At 54.6% G+C, this 18,643-nt stretch overlaps 7 protein-coding genes across 7 annotated transcripts; 3 read left to right on the top strand and 4 right to left on the bottom strand.

Moving 5' to 3' along the window:
- Nucleotides 1-72: 72 nt before the first annotated feature.
- On the bottom strand, nt 73-988 carry BBK36DRAFT_1172810 (hypothetical protein; the record flags this gene model as incomplete). Its single annotated transcript, XM_024895790.1, has 3 exons — nt 73-567; nt 657-696; nt 759-988. The coding sequence occupies 3 exons, from the start codon at nt 986-988 to the stop codon at nt 73-75; spliced, it is 765 nt and encodes a 254-aa protein (XP_024745574.1).
- Nucleotides 989-1,804: 816 nt separating this feature from the next.
- BBK36DRAFT_1186026 (class II aaRS and biotin synthetase) lies at nt 1,805-3,498 on the top strand (the record flags this gene model as incomplete). Its single annotated transcript, XM_024896468.1, has 4 exons — nt 1,805-2,566; nt 2,660-2,934; nt 3,007-3,341; nt 3,404-3,498. The coding sequence occupies 4 exons, from the start codon at nt 1,805-1,807 to the stop codon at nt 3,496-3,498; spliced, it is 1,467 nt and encodes a 488-aa protein (XP_024745573.1).
- A 562-nt stretch (nt 3,499-4,060) lies between these two features.
- BBK36DRAFT_1136631 (argininosuccinate synthase) lies at nt 4,061-5,478 on the top strand (the record flags this gene model as incomplete). Its single annotated transcript, XM_024893046.1, has 3 exons — nt 4,061-4,135; nt 4,207-4,332; nt 4,414-5,478. The coding sequence occupies 3 exons, from the start codon at nt 4,064-4,066 to the stop codon at nt 5,473-5,475; spliced, it is 1,260 nt and encodes a 419-aa protein (XP_024745572.1).
- Nucleotides 5,479-6,225: 747 nt separating this feature from the next.
- BBK36DRAFT_1145043 (hypothetical protein) lies at nt 6,226-6,897 on the bottom strand (the record flags this gene model as incomplete). The annotated part of the gene is made up of 2 exons (XM_024893724.1): nt 6,226-6,705; nt 6,826-6,897. 2 exons carry the CDS (start codon nt 6,895-6,897, stop codon nt 6,226-6,228), a joined length of 552 nt encoding a protein of 183 aa, XP_024745571.1.
- Nucleotides 6,898-8,848: 1,951 nt separating this feature from the next.
- BBK36DRAFT_1136629 (WD40 repeat-like protein) lies at nt 8,849-10,384 on the bottom strand. Its single transcript, XM_024893045.1, has 4 exons — nt 10,367-10,384; nt 10,023-10,293; nt 9,720-9,954; nt 8,849-9,659 (listed from the first exon to the last, which is right to left on the bottom strand). The coding sequence occupies exons 2-4, from the start codon at nt 10,158-10,160 to the stop codon at nt 8,863-8,865; spliced, it is 1,170 nt and encodes a 389-aa protein (XP_024745570.1). The 5' UTR covers nt 10,161-10,293; nt 10,367-10,384; the 3' UTR covers nt 8,849-8,862.
- Nucleotides 10,385-10,615: 231 nt separating this feature from the next.
- Nucleotides 10,616-12,226, bottom strand: BBK36DRAFT_1172805 (hypothetical protein; the record flags this gene model as incomplete). Its single annotated transcript, XM_024895789.1, has 6 exons — nt 10,616-10,666; nt 10,859-11,247; nt 11,317-11,752; nt 11,805-11,872; nt 11,930-11,969; nt 12,047-12,226. 6 exons carry the CDS (start codon nt 12,224-12,226, stop codon nt 10,616-10,618), a joined length of 1,164 nt encoding a protein of 387 aa, XP_024745569.1.
- Nucleotides 12,227-14,477: 2,251 nt separating this feature from the next.
- Nucleotides 14,478-16,638, top strand: BBK36DRAFT_1186004 (alpha/beta-hydrolase; the record flags this gene model as incomplete). The annotated part of the gene is made up of 5 exons (XM_024896467.1): nt 14,478-14,626; nt 14,685-14,929; nt 15,003-15,325; nt 15,401-15,715; nt 15,805-16,638. 5 exons carry the CDS (start codon nt 14,478-14,480, stop codon nt 16,636-16,638), a joined length of 1,866 nt encoding a protein of 621 aa, XP_024745568.1.
- Between the last annotated feature and the right edge of the window lie 2,005 nt (nt 16,639-18,643).

Raw genomic sequence — 18,643 nt, 5'->3', positions numbered from 1 at the left:
CATATATCTACCTGTAGTATCTAATACTACATGTATCCAACTGCAGAATTCCTTGGATACCAACAAAACGAATCAGCACACCTGCTGTACGCTTGCGTCCAAGTCATACATGATGAGATCAATCTCGTTCGGCGTCTGCTTCACTCGATGCAGAGGCGCATGCAGCCGCCCATCCGAAAACCCCTGAAATCTATCGCCGACATTCACAATCGGCAAATGCTCCAGCACATCAACGAGCTTCCACGTCTGCGTCTGCCTGTCCAGCACCTCCAGGAACGGCTCGTCGTAAAAGGTGAGAGTCAGGAGGTCCTCGTCCAAATGTTCACCCATGACCGGCGTCCCAGCTTTTGCAGCCGATATGCCCAGGCACAAGTTGCTCAGGCCGGTGCTGTTGGGATCGTCCACAACTTTGGTCGCAACAGGGGGGTCCAAGTTTTGGCATAGCAGCATGGAGAGGTGACGGAGAATGGCGTCGATTCTGGACGACACGTTGCTGACTTTTGCCTCGACTGCTTGCAGGTCTTTGGGCAGGGCAAGACAGCCCTGAACCTGCTCCTCGCGCGACAGCTGTGGGAATAACGAGCAAGTTAGTTGAGCCCTCTGTACTTGTAGTTTATATACCCCCAACGTGCAAAAGTCCAAGATGGCAGACAAACCTTGAGTCTCTGCACAAAGATGTCGTCAAAACTGTCGTATCTGCCATTGCAGCGGTCAACGCCATGCCCCCCTTGTAACTAGAACCGAGGACGTCTTCTCACCCTCGACCGTCGAGCGGACTCGCATACGGCATCTTCATCTCGGGCTTCTGCCCAAAGAAGTTGCGCTGAGCATCAATGATGGGCTGCAGGTCTGCCAGCAGGGATTCGCTCTCTTGTCCTCTCAGGTCCAAGAAGAACAGCCCGGCGGTAGAACAAATGCTGACCAGCCTCTTGATCTCATTGTCGTCACGTTCCAGCAAGCGCTGATAGTCGATAACTTCTAGAGCCATGTGTGCCATTTTACTTTTTTCTTTTGATCACACCCAAGAAAGCCTCAAACAAATGAAGACCGAGACAAGATTTTTGGACCATGAGATGGACTCCTCGGGAAGAGGCATGAGCTTATGGAGACTGGGGGATGGCGCAAGCCCTTATGCTGCATGCACAGGGGAAGCCATCATCAAAATTGGCATCAAATGTTCACGTACTGCTACTTGTAGGTACATACATCTTGATGCATGTAAGACGAGGCTCTGGGAGGTTGGGGGAATGTGGGCGGCTGGGGGCCGTTGATCTTTGCTACAGCATTTCTTGCATATACATGTACGGAGTGATATACGACACGGCAGAGATCTTTGATCCTCCGAATCCTTCGTCCCTCGTTGTCTCAGCACACACCATTGCCACATGCACCTCCAATTTGTTGTCACAATCCTGCATCACTACCTCGCTTCAAGCCGTGAATAACAGCTTTTATCAACAGAAATTTAAACAGGATTCGTTATTCTTACATGATGGAAACAAGTCAAGATGACACATTTCGAGACGATGTCTTACTTTCGCCGTCGTGTCTTTCGACTAGGAAAAAGCAGGGGGGCTTATTACACCGAAAGTCTTTCAGGATTCTTACATTCAAAATGTGATCAAATCAGAACTGCACATGACATCTTTTGCTCAAAAGGCCATTCCAGTGGCCAAGCAACCCTCTCTTTTCAACTCAATATCTCGGAGAAAACGAGGTCCGCCAAGGGGCTCGACAATAATAACCTGAATCTCCAGTGCAGCCAAACTGGAAGAAAGTAGATAACTGTTTTCTAGAATCGGATATGGGTGCAGACGAGTTACCAGCAACCAACCTCCAGACATCGGGCATCGATCCGAACAAGCCTGGTGGTCCCAATGAAGGCATCGCTTTTACCGGCCGTGTCCATAATCTCTCTCCCAATGAAGGCGACGGCTCAATTGCCCTCCTCCTGAGAAAGAATGGCCGATTCTTCAGATGCAAGCTGAAAAGTGCAGATGGCGCGGACCCTGCCATCTGTGCCACGGCTCGGCGCCTGACCCCTGAATCGCTCGTTCGCATCTCGTGCGGCGTAATTGCGTCCGACAACGCAAGCTCGGAGACGTTTACCATCACGCAGGTCTCTTCACTCGTCATATTGTCCGAAGCAAAGGCCAATCTCGCAGGCAATGTCCCGAAGCTGCATGGAGCTCCCGGAGAGCCTCTGCCTCCTCTGGGCGAACGGCTTCTTCTTCTCGACACAAGGCTTGACAACCGGCTTTTGGACGCCCGCGTCGCAGCCACGGCATCCATCTTCAAAATCTTCTCGGCGGTGCACAACTCAGCCGTCAAGTATCTAGCAGGCCAGGACTTTCATTACATTCCGACGCCGGCCTTCGTGGGCTATGAGTTCCCCGCCGAGGAGGAGGACCACTTCTATCTCGACTATCTCGGCAGGCAAGCGATGCTGGCACCCACCGGCGAGGTCCATCTAGGCATGGCGCTCGCCGCAGATCTTGAGCGTGTGTACGACATCCATACAGTCTTCCGTCGGGAACCAAAGAGTGATGGAAGACATCTGACAGAGGTTCTGATGCCCCCCCTTTTCCCATGATTTCGAATGTCCACAATATATCCCCAGAAGGAAAAGAAGAAAAAAATGCTTACATACAAGTTCTAGTTTACAATGCTTGAGCTCGTGTTTGCGCTCAATAACGATTGGACCGAGATCCTTGAGCTTGCCGACAGTCTCTTGGTTTTCCTCTTGCGGTCCCTGCAAGAAGACGACAAGTCTGCCAGACACACAGCGGCTGCACAAAGACTGTATCCTGCCGCCGGAAGCTTCAAGCTGGGCTTGGACAAGAACGGGAAGCTGCCGCGCGTACGGTTTGATGAGGCCAAGGCTATTCTCCGTGATCACCTCGGTAAGGCGGCTCACGTCGAAGAAGACCTTACGTATGTATCTATCTACCTATAACGGTAGACCTTGCTGAAGGTTGAACCACCATCACTAACGATTTCATTCAGGAGAGATGAAGAGGCATTGTTGGGACATCTTTTCGCGAGCAATCAGTCGCCTCTGGACTCACCCCCTACCGATGTATTCATCATAACCCATTTTCCAAAGCATCTTCGACCGTGCAATGTCTCGTCATTGGGTCGGGACGATGCGACGACAAACTCCTTCGACATCATCCTGCGCGGACAAGAGATTGTCACGGGATGCCAGTTGCTTCACTCACATGAAGAAGTGAGAGCAGCCTTTACAAACCGCGCGCACCCCATCGATCCAGACTGTCCCGGCTGGCAGCCATACACCGAGGCGCACGAGATTGGGATGCCGCCATGGGGCGGGTTTGGGCGTAAGTTGTTCACTTTTCCTTGTATGCTTTTTGTTTTGCAGTACTGACGCATCGTCTTACAGTTGGACTGAATCGTCTTGTACAGGGATATCTGGGTTTGGGCGATGTTCGCGAGACTGTTCTCTTCCCGCGTGATGCATGTAGACTGGCGCCGTGAGAGCTCGAAAAATAGAATCATACAGCGATCCGTAACACACAAACTGTTCTATTACGTGATTGCCATTGACAATCGTCATGAATACATGTAGCCTCATCCTTTGCCGCGTTTGGCGTCACGGCCCGATGGATCATCGCAGCCTGTGCAGTCCCATGGCGTATGAGTATTCCTTTTGCCATGCGTAGCGGAATCACTTTTACATATTAAACTTGATCAATATACTACAATGAATCAATATACTGTACATACAATAAATCCTTCAGATCCTTCTTCCTTTGGGCTATAATCAGGCCCGCATTCCAGCAATTCACCAGTCACCGTTTGCTTATACCGCAGCTACACGGCATACATATATGCAGGTGGCGACCAACTGCAACCAACAGACAATAGCAAACGATACGTCATGAGAATAACAAGACCCAACTCGATTTCCATTCATTTGTGCAAAGGATGGCCTGATCGTCTGTGCACCCTCATTCCCCTCACTCGTGCCCGTTTCCTCAGAGTTTCGCTCATTCTCACATTCGCGCCTCCGTCAACCTTCACATCACAACTTGAACGAAACATGGCGAAAGGAAAGGTTTGCCTCGCTTACTCTGGCGGCTTAGACACGAGCTGCATTCTAAAGTACTTGCTGGTGAGTTCGCCATTGCCCACCGGCTCTCATGCTCATGGCTTGGTGTGCGTCCGGCTGACAAGGTTGTTTAGGAAGAAGGATACGAAGTCATCACCTTTACGGCCAACATTGGCCAGGAAGAGGATTTCGACGCCGTCAGAGAAAAGGCGCTCAAGATTGGCGCCAGCAAGGTCTACATTGAGGATCTTCGCAGAGAAGTACAACTTAGAAAAACCCCCCTTTTCCGACAAAATCAAGGGTCGATTGCTGATTTTCCCTCTTCTTCTTTCTATATGCAGTTCATCGAAGAGCAGTGCTTCCCTGCAATCCAATGCAACGCCATCTATGAGAACGTCTACCTCCTCGGCACCTCGCTTGCGCGCCCCGTGACGGCACGAGCCCAGATTGCCATTGCGCAAAAGGAGGGCTGCTTCGCCGTGTCCCACGGATGCACGGGCAAGGGCAACGACCAGATCCGCTTCGAGCTCGCCTTCTACGCCCTCCAGCCGACCATCACCGTCATTGCGCCCTGGCGCGACCCCGTCTTCTACGACAGGTTCAAGGGCCGCAACGACCTGCTCGACTACGCCAAGGCCATGGACATCCCCGTCCGGAGCACCAAGAGCAAGCCGTGGAGCATGGACGAGAACCTCGCCCACTACAGCTACGAGGCCGGCATCCTCGAGGACCCAAACACCAGTCCCCCAGACGAGATGTGGCAGCTGACTGTCGATCCGAGGCAAGCCCCCGATCGGCCTGAAGACTTCACCGTCACTTTCGAAAAGGGCCTCCCCGTCAAGCTCGAGTACGAGGGCGGCACCAAGGTCGCCACAGACTCCGTCGACCTGTTCCTGACGGCCAACGCCATTGCGCGCAGAAACGGCGTCGGCCGCCTGGACATTGTCGAGAACCGCTTCATCGGACTAAAGTCCCGCGGCTGCTACGAAACGCCCGGCCTGACCATGCTGCGGGCCGCCCACGTCGATCTGGAGGGCCTCGTGCTGGACCGTGAGGTCCGCGCTCTCCGCGACCAGTTCGTCACCTTCCACTACGCAAGGCTGCTGTACAACGGGCTCTACTTCTCGCCCGAGCGCGCGTTCCTCTCCAAGAGCATCGTTGCTTCGCAGGAAGACGTCAACGGCGGCGTGAGATGCCGGGCTTACAAGGGCTCCTTTAGCGTCCTCGGGCGTTGGTCTGATAATGCCGCCAAGCTGTACGATGCGAGCGAAAGCTCCATGGACGAGATTGGTGACTTCTCGCCAAAGGACACGACTGGGTTTGTCAGTGTGAATGCGATTCGACTCAAGAAGTACGGAAAGGCTATGGAGGACAAGGGGCAAAGCTTGGCCAAGAGATCCTAGCGAACTATGGTTCACATAGACAGCATCATCACAGGATGTTTATAAGAACCTCAGACGAGAGAACACAATATACTACAATAAACAAAAAGAAAGCGCAAGAAACATACAACAGCCGGTGTTCGCCAGTGGTCACCCACCTGACTACTAATCTGCCTCTCATTAGCTTGACTCTGGGAGAGCGGACGGGATCCCGTATTCTCTAATGGATATGGTCGTATGTGACAGAGTGATCCCTTTTCGTCTCCCTATAACAACAGCATCATGATGGCTACAGTCAAAAAGGCAAAAATGAGAAAAACATACAACAGCCGGTGTTCGCTGGTGGTCACCCACCCAACTACTAATCTGCCGGTTAGTGGCTTGTCTATGGGGGAGCAGACGGGACCCCGAATTTTCCACTACCTATGGTCGTATGTGCTTGGATTGGGGAGGCAAGCAGCCTATAGAGCTGTCCCGACCCTATGTATGGAACTGGATCTGTGTCTTTGACCGGTCATGGTGTGCGTTGTTCAAGCGGAACTTCTAATAGCCTCTTTTCTGCTGTGCGCCTTTGATGACCCGTGCTTTCCACGCAATGCTGGCTGAGCTGTATACAGTCATGAGTAGTGTCCCCATCCATGCCCACGTCCCTTGTTTCCATCTTTTATATCAATCATATATATCATCATCCCAATGAACATTCAAGCATTCCAAGCATGTCCGTCTCTCTCATCACAGCCCACGCCTCCCGTCAAGACCACATTCCCCGCCTCATTTCTTCCCCTTCTTCTTCTTCTTGCCGCCCCCACCACCCTGCTGCTGCTGCTGCTGCTGTCCCTCCTTCTGTGCCTGTCCCTGCGGCTGCTGAGCCCCAGCATCCCCCTCCACAGCAGCAGCATCCGCATCCCGCATCTCCTCCTCGGCGACATCCTGCACGCCCGCCATGGCCTTTCCGAGGCGGCCCATGGCGGCGCCCATCAGCCGCGTCACCTCGGCGGCCTTGGTGGTGCGGTACTTGAGCGTCACGCCGCCGACGGGGTCGTATGTTTTCAGGACGAGGCTCCCGCGGGGAGGTTTTGCTGCTGCTGGTGTTGCGGGCGTTGTCGTTGCTGTTGCTGTTGCTGTTGCTGTTGTTGAGGATGTGTCTGGGGCATTTGTCATGTCTTGGTCGGCGGCGGTGGTTGTGGATGGTGTGGTGGTGGTTTTGCGGGGTTTGACTGGTTTGATGGAGTATCGAACTGTGACGCGGGTCTGGTATACGGCATGTCATAGTCAGTCACCAATTCGGAGCCAGCATCGTCATTTCGCAGAAGGACTGGGGGGCTGATGAGGAGAAGAAGGAGGGGGAAGAAACGATGGGCGCAAACGTACCTGCGAGGGCCGAGCCTCAAGGAGAGCGATGGAGTGGTCGAGCCATTCCTGGCTCGTCTTAAAGTATGGCATCGGATTGCTATGACGAGCAACGCTCCATATAAGGGTTCGTATTGTACCTTGAAAGCGAATGCCGTGGTCGTTGTGTATTTGGTTCCGGCGAGGCTGTGCGTGTGGTGGAGGGGAGTGGGTGTTGGTGGTGATGGCAGGTTTGATGAGAAGCGTCCAGGCAAGGCTGAATCGAAATGTCTGAGCGCCAATTGAGATGTGGCTGAAATTGCGGCGGTCTGGCTTGGGTTATCCCAAGGTGGGGGGTTCGCGGGGCTGATGAAAGGTACCTCAATGTAGGTACCTATCTTTTGCCTGGCGGGTTTGAACTGCAAGTTGAAACTTCAAACTCATTCATGTCTACCCTACAATCGATTGGGAATTATGAACTTCGAAGCCATCGTAATGGATCAATCTACTGCGCTGCTTCGGAGGAAGAGGCACTCTATTCATCTTTTCTCTTCCGGAGTAGAAGAAGGAGAAGGCAAATATTCACAGGTTCCAAGACTTCCATCACTTGTCCCGCCCCTGTACCCATGCCAGTCAGTTAAGAGAAAAGGCATTTCGAAACGGTCAAGCACTCGAAAAGTAAGAAACAGGACATTAAACCACAAGAACTCTGAGGTGTCGCTGTCGTTGTCTCCGCCGCTGCTCTCCTTGCATTATTCGCATGATCCACCCCTCATGTCTGTAACATCTCGCGATTCCCTGCAGACGTGAAAGCCATAACATGGCCGAACATTGATCCTCACAGCCAAGAAAGTGCAACGTGTGTGCGTGATTGCGGATTCATCTCGCCGTGTACGATTGCTTTTCACACATCTCGACTGATTCCTAAAAGCGGCACCTCCCGCTGCAGTCCTTTTGCACGTGGGTTTGAACAAGCACTGCGGAGAGAGAGGAGCATGGCTACGCATATCAGTCCAACTACTTAGCCTCCAGTCTGATAGAAGTTTCATGCTGTGATGATCAGTAAAGTGTCTCTAACCTGCTAGTTGGCCTCGCTCCATGAAGGATTGTAAAACGCCTTATTGACTCATTCAAAAGGTTCGAGTATGCTCTATCCTGGAGTATACCCACATCAGCAATCTGCGTCCAGGACAAACAATACTCTGTATAAACCCAAAGCACAGACTCAATTGGCCAGTACATCGAACATCTGGTGTAAGTGAAAATCTTACCCTCATCGCAACAACGAATTATACCAAGCACCGCGAGCCCCCCCGTTCCAACACTCCAACACAACCAGCTACGTTCCCCCCCCTGAGAAACTTATCCCGTCAAAGCAAGAAGTCAACACACTCTTCCAAGCCCACCAGGTAAACGACAACGAAAATCCCAGCTATATCACCATGGCCGTGGGTCCTCGCCATCGCATGAACACCCATGGAAAGGCATAATGCCACAGTAAACTCAGCCCATCTCCGTCGGACTGGGGGCCTCGGAAATGCGGCATCGCCAAGATATCCACAGGGGCAGATTAATAGCATCAAACTCCCAAGGCTTCGAAAGATAGATAGCATTTCTCGCCTTTGTGTGGTGGTAGTTGGGAATGCTGCGGTAGACATTTGGCACGGCATGGGGTGAAGAAGGGGGTAGAATATGCTCGCGTTTGGCTGTTCTGGTAAGAGATCCGTGTCTGTAGACTCCGAATGAAGACGATGAATACCAGCACGAGAAACAATCTCGAGTCTCAACGTCGCTTGCCGCAAGTGACTGCAATCAGTCCTGGCGATGCAATCTGACGGACGACAAAGTCGGGACTCTACACCAGCACTTGAGAGAGATTGTTGTTTGTGAAGGACAGATGTACTCCTTCAGTTCATGATGCCACCCACGTCTCCAGAATATATACAAAGAAAAACGAGCAGTAATAGTCAAGCTCACATGACGCCGGGTATCTACATAACCTCTTCTCCCTCCTCCTCTTCCACAAAAGAGGACCGAAACAGATTACACACACCTCACTAAACTACCGATACTCGCGTCCTATGCATGAGGATCCGGCAGCCAGAGGACCAGATCCTGATCCGCCGTCGCGAAAAAGTTGAAGCGCGGATTAAACGCCAGGACAGCCGCCTCTCTCTTATCGGGCAGCGTCCACGTCGGATCCAGCACCTTGCTTTCGGACGGCTGCTTGAGCGTGTCCCACACCAGCACGTCCTGCTTGGCGCCGCCGCTGAGCACGAACCGCCCATCGGGCGCGAAGCAGCACTCGCCGCTGCTCTCGAACGCGCCGGGATCGGTGGGCGACGGGGCGGCGCCGTTGGCCGGGAGACTCTCGCCCGCGGCAAGACGGCGCGTCCCTCCGGCGGGCCGGCGTAGGTAGGCTTTCAGGTTGCCCTGGAAGGCGTCGAGGAGGAAGTGCCCGCGGCCCTTTGTGCCGACCAGGATGGTTTTGCCGTCGTTTGAGAACTCGAGTTTTGTCCAGCCCTTGAGGAGATACTGGGAGTCGACGCTGCGGCACTCCTCGACGATATCGATGGTGGTGAAGGGCGCCTTGTCGTAGTTTCGAACGTCGTACATGAGGACGGAGCCGCTGCTGGGGCAGGCGACGGCGAAGACCGTGCCGGAGGGGTCGTAGGCGGCGAGATAGGGCGAGCGGAGGAAGAGCTGGCCCTGCCAATGCTTTGTCTGCGTATCCCAGAGGCGGACGGTGTTGTCTTGGGAGCAGGAGATGAAGTTGTCGCTGCCGGGATGGACGGCGAGGCCGGTGACTGCGGCGTCGTGGCCCTCGAAGTAGCGGATGAAGGAGTTGTCGTGGGTAGCCAGGTATCGGATGGCGTCTGTAGAGAAGAAGATTAGCTTGGGCAGGCGGGCCAAGGGAGGGTCAAGGGCGCCATTACGGTTCTGCTTGGTGCTGGCGTATATTATGCTGGACCGGGTATGTGTAAACTTGGCCAGCTTGACGCCGTACTTTTTGCTCAACAGGCTCTTGTCGTGGCGGCCCTCGCGGACGTTGTAGATCTGGATCGTCTCGTCGCTGGCAGACGTCATGAGCAGCTCGCCGTCGTCATCGTAGTCGATGGAGAGGACGCGAGGCTGCGGCCGTCCTTCCTTGATGTCGTCTCTGCGCAGCAGCTACAGGAGGGAGGAGTCAGTCTGCTTCAAATTGACGGCGTGTGAATGCAGGAAGCAAAGAAACGGACCTTTGTCGGGCGGAAGCTGGACACGACGTCGCTGAGGTTCGACACGGGCGCGCTGGCGGCCAGCTTCCGCGAGATGTTAAGCGAGGGCGAGCCGTTGGAGGCGGTGGGAGGATCGAGGTCCATGGGCGTGGAGGACATTGTGTATTCTTTTGTAATCGGCTTCAACAGCTTCGAGCTGGATCGGGATGAAGACTGGAGAGCTTGTTCTAGGCAGGCCCAGAGGCCGTTGGCAGCTCTGCAGAGGCTCTCCCTGGTTTGATGAAGCTCCCGTGACTTGTCTAACTGATCTCAGAGCTGGAGTGATGCCGCTGGAGGGGATTCGGATCTCAATCGCGGCGGATTGGGCGGCGGTGGAGGAGGAAAGATGGTTGCAAGGCTGATGTATGGAGGTCGCGAATATGCTGTGGTGTTTCTTGGGGTAGAGCAACGACGTCACGGTATGGGTTTTTTTTCGCGTGGTCGCTGCAGACGCCAAAGCACGTGCCTCGGGAGCAGCTCGACAATATGAGACACACGACAAGTTTCTACATACAATAATGCTTACAACAAGCAACAACGAGGATGATGATGAAAAGGCCTAATGTTTCGATGTTCTATGCAAGTTCAATCTGGATTTCGTCTGCAAGTGAGCTTGTTGCAGCTCGCTGTGCAGCCGCCAAGCATCAACACCAAGGTTGAGCATCTCGTATAAGTCGTCACACACAATCACAACCTCACTTACACGCATCACACATACACCAACACGACAAAACACGCAGTTCCTCATTTCATCGTCCCTCGCACTCTTTATCCTCATTCCCATTTCTCTCCAAGTCCTCCAAATCCCTCTCCTGTACACTATGCTGCGTAAACGCCCTCTGCACCATGATCCCGCCCCCCTGGAGCTCCTCCAGATCGACCGCCAGCCCCGGCCCCTTTTGCGCGCACACCTCCGTCACCGTCCTGCTCGTTGTCTCGCCCGTCAGCCCGTCGCTGCGGTTCAGCTTGGCCCAGTCGTGGTGCTGCAGGCTGCCCTTGTAGCCACCTCTTCCCCGGTCGGAGCCGTTGACCTCCTCCGTGGCGGCGCTGCGCGGGTGCGAGTGCGAGTGCGTGACCACGGAGCGGACGCCGGCACGGAGCGTGTCCCGGATGACGACGAGGTGGCGGTATATAGGGGGCAGGTTCGCGCAGAGGATGGCGCCGCAGGGCTCCCAGGCGGAGAGGATGCCGAACGAGGCTTCGTCCCCTGGCCTGCTTGTTAGCACTTGATCGTCTCGAACCAGACAAGGTCGTTCTAAGAAGAGGCATCACTTACACGTGAAATCAGCAGACGCAACCCCAAACACAAACGACAGCCTCGCCGCGCTGATGGCACACGTCGCCAGCCCGACCCCAAACATGAAGCACAAGATCAGCCTCTTCTCCTGGGCCGCCTGCAGGCCCAGAATGACGGGGATCGGCATCATGAAGATCCACAGGTCCGTCACCATGTTGGTCACGTTGGTAAAGTAGGTAAAGGCCTCCTTGTCGATGCACGTCCCGCGCGTCTCGTCCCACCAGGCCTGGATGGGCCGGCAGCCGAAGCCCAGGACGACCTCCATGACGACGAGCCAGGCGCAGACGAAGCAGGCGGTGGCGACGACGACGAGGCGGAACGGGCGGGTGACGAAGATGCGGTGGTAGAGGGCCAGGATGGAGAGCTTGGTGGAGGCGATGGCGATGTCGTAGAAGTGGCTGAAGATGTAGTCGCCCTTGGTGAGTGTCAGTCTTTCGATGACCAGCCAGGGGTGATGTGAGACTTGCCTTGAGAAACATTTGCACGTTGTGCTTGGGGACGGCTTCTACATGGCGGCCAAGTCCAAACGGGGGTCCTTGTAGACAACAAGTCAATCTCCCTTGCGAGAGAGTCTAGAAGCATCTTGACATACCGTATACCAGTCCAGTCACACACTCGGCAATGGCAACGAGCTTCAAACCCATCAGCATTCCCTTTCCCCTTTGGACCATATTACTCAGAATCTCCCCCCTTTCGCGACATGACATACCGTCGCAAAGAGCATCAGATAGTCGGCATACGCAAACCCCGACTGCGCCGTCGCCGCCGCCCACAGCCTCCATGCCGTGCTGACCGTCTCGAGGGCAATGGGAACGGCATACATGGTGGTCACCAGCTGCGTCTTGGACTCGGCCAGGTACTCGGGACTCAAGGTCGAGTTGGTGGCCATTTTTGTGTTGTGGTGTCCGCTGTTTGCTCTTCCGACTTGGTGATATTTCAGAAGACGATGACGGTTTGGAACCGCAGCAGAGCCGGCCACGATCCCTTTTGCAGTTGTGTCATGTACTGCTGTATATGTGTGTGTATATGTATATATATATATATATATATATCCGAAGAGAATATGCCATAGGTCGTCGGTTTCTGGTAAAAAGCGATCTGAATCTTCGTCTTTCGAAACAAGAGAGATTGGATCGTCGACAGACAATCGCAGCAACGAGGCCAGCCCTCGGCTGAAGCCGTAATGCGTCACTGACGATGCTTCATGCTCGCCCACCAGTCAAGCACACACACATCACCAGCACTAGCAAGAGAAGCAAAAGCAGAAGATGCGAAAACGGGAGAAAGCGACGATGATAAGGGCAATAAGAAGGAGGGGGAAGTATATGTTTTCGCGATGAGCCACCATCGGCCTCATGGACGTTGATTCGACGGCTTACTCTTCCGGAGCATGATGCCACCCCCCTCCGTAGCAATAATCAGCCACCACTCGCCTGTTGGATCCCACTGCTGTACAGACTCAGAACGAATATACCGCGCAGCAATCCGTCGAATCGCCTGTCCGGGTCGAGCATGCAGAAAGGGGGATCCTCTTTGCCTCCTCACGCATCTGATGCCGTCCACTCAGATGCCGCCGATGATCTATCTTTCAGGATCCGCCGAATGACCGACCAACGTGTGATACTAGGTAACATATGAGGATGTCTGTGGACGAGGCTCCAAGGCATATCAAGAAGCCACACTAGAAAGAGAAACAAGAGAACAGAAAAGCGAGAAATGACCGGGGATAAAGGCTCGATGTAAGGGTACATGCACATCCAGACACCCACCAAGTCTCGTCCCAATGCGAGGGGCTTCAAGAAGAAGAATGGAACCAGCAAAAGAAGGAATCAAGCTTCTCGATGAATATCCCCCGCCTCACCTCGTCATACCTACTCGTAGTCACTCATGCATGCATGCATAAGGTATACCTATACATGTAGTATCTCTACACCCGTCTCCATCTCGCACTTGATCCCACAAGCACACAAACCGACTCCCACCTAGCAAACAAAGATCAAGTTGATTTTCTGAACAGCTGCTGCACAGAGAAAGATCAAGAAACGGCCATTTTGCGCCAACTGTCGAGACCATTGCAAAGGCTGCGCTGTATTACGGCATTCTCCAACTGGAAAGCAAGGGTCTGGGCATCCATGCATGTAAGACGGGCACCCAAAGGAGAGCAGGCTGCATACATGTGCCATGTACAGAGGAGATGGACGATGCTTCAACACCACCACTGTCTGATTCCGAGTACCGATACAATCACGGGTAATGTGTGTGTGTGTGTGTCTACCTGTAGGTACGCCTGGCACGCGATGTAAATTGCTACGCTCTTGGCACGTTGATGCGTGTTTATGTGCGTCTGCGTGCCCCTGGTTGAACGGAGGCTGCACATGGCTCAACGAGGACTGTCTCGTCTTCATCTCTGTCTCTTTTCTCTGTCGGTCCCTTGACTCAGCTCAGCCGTTCAGACACCGAGACAAAGAGTGCACCCCAGCCATCGTCTGTCTCATATCGCATGTCTCCAGTCGCCTGCACGGCCATCAACCATCCTCTCAAGCATCAGTACACAGCTCTCTGTCACGCGCACAGCCGAGGTGATTTCCCGTCTTTGAATCAAACCAGCGATTTCTCACTTCAAACAGACAGACAACCCATGGCAACAAGCCGTCCACTCCCCCCCTTGGTTCGCAGCACGACTCCGCCCTTGAACGACAAGCCGCAGTTAGACACGCTTGAGAGCAAACCACCAACCCTCAAGTCGCCGTCCACGCCATGCCGCCCTCCCACCTTCATCCAGCTGCTTCACGTCCAGCTTGGCCTCTCCCTCTCCTACATGATTTCCCATTTGCCGGGACTCGCATTTGTCGACTCCGGATTTGTAATGGAATAGATGCGCGGAGCATTGTTCTGTATATCCGATCCCGCACAAGTCTGTTGGCCGTGTGCCGCCAAAAAGTGACAGACGCGGCGCGAGTGAACCGAGAGTCTGCCAGCTGCGAGCCACCTGACGAACGCATTCCGGACATCTCATGAAGCTTCTCCTTCTTCTTCCCTTTTCTCTTTCTTTTTCTCGTATTTGCAGGGTTGCGAACTGAACGCATCGTCTTGCTCTTCATCTCGGTCTCATCAACACTCACCCCCGGGTCAAAGACACAATGATACGCATCATCAGCCTCGTCCTCGCCTTGGCCTCAACCACAAACCAAGCCCTCGCAACGCCCGCACCCGGCCCTCGAGTCGACCTCGGCTATGCCGTCTACGAAGGCCTCTACAACGCCACCCTCGACCTCAACATATGGAAAAGGCATGCACACCACCGTCCCTCTCTCAACATGGAGACATCCAAAGCTCACAACCAGCAGCATCCGATACGCCGCTCCGCCAGTCGGAAACCTGCGATGGCAAGCCCCCCAAGAACCCCCCCAAGCCACGACCCCGAACCGCCTCGTCTCGGCCGTAGATCAGCCCCCCTGGTGTCCCCAGTCGGGAGCCTACGGCGTGCCCTCCGTCTACGGCTTCAACTCCGGCCCCGGGGACGAAGACTGCCTCTATCTCAACGTCTACGCGCCGCCTCAGGCTGAGAACCTGCCCGTCCTCGTCTGGATCCGTACGCATCATCCCCGTTTCAAAAACCATCACACCAAAGTGAAAATCGAATATCTGACATGAGAAGACGACAGACGGTGGCGGCTACTCGGTCTTCGGCGCCACATACGACCCCAGGGCCCTCATCAAGACCAACAACAACTCCTTCATCACCGTCGAGATCCAGTACCGCCTCGGCGCCTTCGGCCAGCTGGCCTCGCCCGACGTCCAGCGGCACGGCAGGCTCAACGCGGGACTCTTGGACCAGCGCTTTGCACTGCAGTGGGTGCAGAAGCACATTGCCAGCTTCGGCGGCGATCCGAGGCGCGTCACTGTGGGCGGAGAGTCGTCTGGCGCGGCGTCGGCCATGTATCAGGCGCTGGCGTACGGTGGGAGGGAAGCAGGGCTGTTCAGCGGCGTATGTTTGCTTTTGACGGGCCCCCTTTCGTTATCACAATTTCGGCATTGAGATCTCCCTGACTCCCCCATCTAGATCATCTTGGCGAGCACATACGTTCCCCCCATCTACCCCTTCGACCACGACGTTCCCACCGGCCACTATCACGCCTTTGCCGAAGCTGCAGGCTGTGGATCGTCTTTTGCTCTGAGCAACCACTCAAGCGTCTTCGACTGCCTCGTCGCCGCCGACACGACCATCTTGCAATACGCCAGCGGCCTCGTCTCGACGTCCAGGGGGTACTTTGGCAGCTTCGCCTGGTTGCCCGTCATTGACCACCACTTCATCCAGCACCGGCCCTCGGCACAGCTTGGCTGCGGCAAAGTCAGCGGCAAGCACCTCTTGATCGGGGTACAACACGCCCCCCCCTTTCTCTCCTCTACACCAAATTCCCTCCTTTCCCCCTGAGGATATCTCGAAGCTAACACAACAGATTCAAGACCAACGCAGACGAGGGCGTCCCGCTGACAAACCCCAACATCACCACCAAATCCGCCTTCGACGCCTTCATCTCGTCTACCCTCCCCCATCTGACAAGCGCCGACGTCTTCGCCCTCAACCGCATCTACGACACGGCCGCCGCCCAGCCCGGCGACAACGGCACCCGCTTCGACACCCCCGGCGACGACCCCGGCGGCCCCACGGCCAACGCCGTCTCGGGCATGGCCACGGGCATCCAGCAGACGGCCTTCAACGTCGCCGCCGAGTCCACCTTCCACTGCCCCTCGCAGTGGCTCGCCGAGGCCTTCAGCGCAGCTGATTCATTGGGCCGCCGCCATCGTCGTCGCGCGTGGAAGTACCAGTACTCGCTCGACCCGGCGTATCACGGCGCGGACCTCGGCGCGTACTTTGCCCTCGCGGACGACGACGACGACGACGATGGCCCCCCGAGTCGCGGCTTTCGGCACAGCTTCCGCCGGATCTGGGGCGAGTTCATAGTCAGCAACAACCCCGTCATCTCCGTGAGCGATGCGAAAGCGGGTAACGCAAACGCCACGGTGCCCATTGACGACGACAACGACAGCAGCAGCAACCCAGAGGATAGTACGATCGCGTGGCCGGCGTTCAGCGCGCAGGACCAGACGTTCCTGAACCTCAACACCACGGGCGGCGAGGTGCAGCTGGTGACTGTGACGGAGGAGCTGAGCTACTACGTGCGCGGGGGGGAGGGCGTCGTGAATGAGTTTCGGCTGGCGGATGGGAGGAGCTGGGAGGGGGGGAGGGGGCAGAGGTGTGAGTTTTGGCGGGCTGTCGCGCCAAGGGTGCCTTTTTAAGAGGGATTTGATATCCTGTCTCTATATTTCGGTGCTTCTTACTGGGATAGATGGAAAGATGGGTTGAAATGAGTAAACTCGGAAGTTGGTAGGCATGGTCTGCCTGTATTCGTGGTATCAGGGGTTACCGGGTCCAAGGCCCGTGTAAGTGAGCACATACGGAGATGGACATGCCCCATCACCAAATGCTGTGCCACGGCTCCCCATAAGAACCAACAGACAGCTAGAAAGCAAAACAGCCTGCTACAACATACATCTCAAGCTCAACGAGTGTCATCAAACATAAGTATGCACTCATTCCCACGCGGCACTTGGGGAAATCTATTGCCTCCTAAACAACAAGCCTCCCCTTCAAAAGCCACCGACAACCGTCACAGCCGCAACCAAACCAGCCCCTTCATTACAGCCCTGCAGTACCCCCATCCCGATATTGATTACCTTTCAGTAGTTACTTGCCCGTAGAACCGCCGTCCAACAATCTTGTTTACGAATTGCAAACTATCCGTTTGGTACCGAATAGTAACATGCACTTTACTGCTGCTGATAGCCCGCACCCGCACCCGCACCCGCGCACTCATGGTTTCCTAGCAGCGAGCGGCTTTCATCGGCGCAACTTGGAGCTCGATCCGGGGCAAACAAGACACCAGACGCCTTCGGATCCGACAAAACCCCACGATTTTGACTTGTCCTTGAGTAATTGGCGGGGTATATAGGAGACATGGGGCGTCAGGGGCAAAGGGAATGCTCGTCAGACCCTACTACTACGGGAGATGTTCTGCATCCGTCAAATCGAGATACATCTCTAAGCCAGTAGTATTAGAAGATTTCAAAAGACAGGTTGACGGCTCTCGCGGTCGGGCCCGCGTTACGGCATCGGTCAGACCGGGGAGAGGCGGCGCTTCGAATCCTTGAGGTAACACACGTCTTACACCATGTACAACCGCCGTCCAACGGGAGTAATAAGAGACAAAATCAAGGGAAAAAAGAAGCTTTTCATCAAGTGTAAATCAACCTTTTCCTCCAATTGCATGAAAGAAAGAAAGAGCTGAGTAATTACAGTCATAACATCCCAAGCCACAAGTCTTGACCCCCCCTCATTCAATCATCACGCCGTCAAACCAATCTATACCACTAGTCGATCCAGCAAAATGGCAACGAATAGACGGGCAGTAATATCAGAACCCCGTCAGCTTACCTCTCTTCGTATCAATCCCATGCAAACAAATAAACACCATTCATCCACCCCCTTGCCGAACAACCACTTTAAACCTCCGCGGACTAATACTAGGTACTACATACTAACACCCAAAAGCTCAACAACTTACAAAGCCCCCCCAGGGACATCTCCGTTCTTCGGCCTCCGGGGACCCTCTTCTTCTCCATCAACCACAAACCAACTTTACCTCAAGCAATCCAGCTCCGTCCCCCTCTCCATCTCTGCCTTGACAAACAGCTGCGGCCAGATTCGCTTCTCCACAACTACTAGATCCGGAAGCCCCCCAAAAAAAGACGCTGGGTGCCATTGCTAGCCGGGCCGCCGTCATCGGGTTTGTTGCTTTGCGCACTTCGGAAATCCCCCAAAAATCGGCGGGCTTTCCCTTGCAGAAGCCATCATCAGCCTTCTCTTCTCTTGTCGTCTTACGTTTTCCGCTCCCTCTCTGTTTCCTCTTCCTTCTTTTTCTTCTCCTATCTGTTTCATTCTCCTTCGTTTCTTTTATTTTCCTCCGACTGGCTCCCTGCATCTCCGTGTGACACCGAACAATCGCACGCAGCCTTTCGCCAGTTTCCCGCAACCAACCACTCACAGCTACTTGAACTGCGCGAAAGGCGAAGAAACCCAGCTAACTGCTGCGCCCAATGTCCACCACAATCGGGTACGCCGCATCACTCAATCCCCTTCGATTCTCTCTTCTCTTCCAGCTAACGCAAAATCCCCCAAAACAGCGGCTTCGCCGCCGGCGCCCTCGCAGCCTGCGGCGCCGTCACAGTCACCCACCCGGCCGAG

Source organism: Trichoderma citrinoviride (genome assembly GCF_003025115.1).
Source record: "Trichoderma citrinoviride strain TUCIM 6016 unplaced genomic scaffold BBK36scaffold_18, whole genome shotgun sequence".
Lineage (NCBI taxonomy): Eukaryota > Fungi > Ascomycota > Sordariomycetes > Hypocreales > Hypocreaceae > Trichoderma > Trichoderma citrinoviride.
This window is presented reverse-complemented; position numbering and strand designations above follow the sequence as displayed.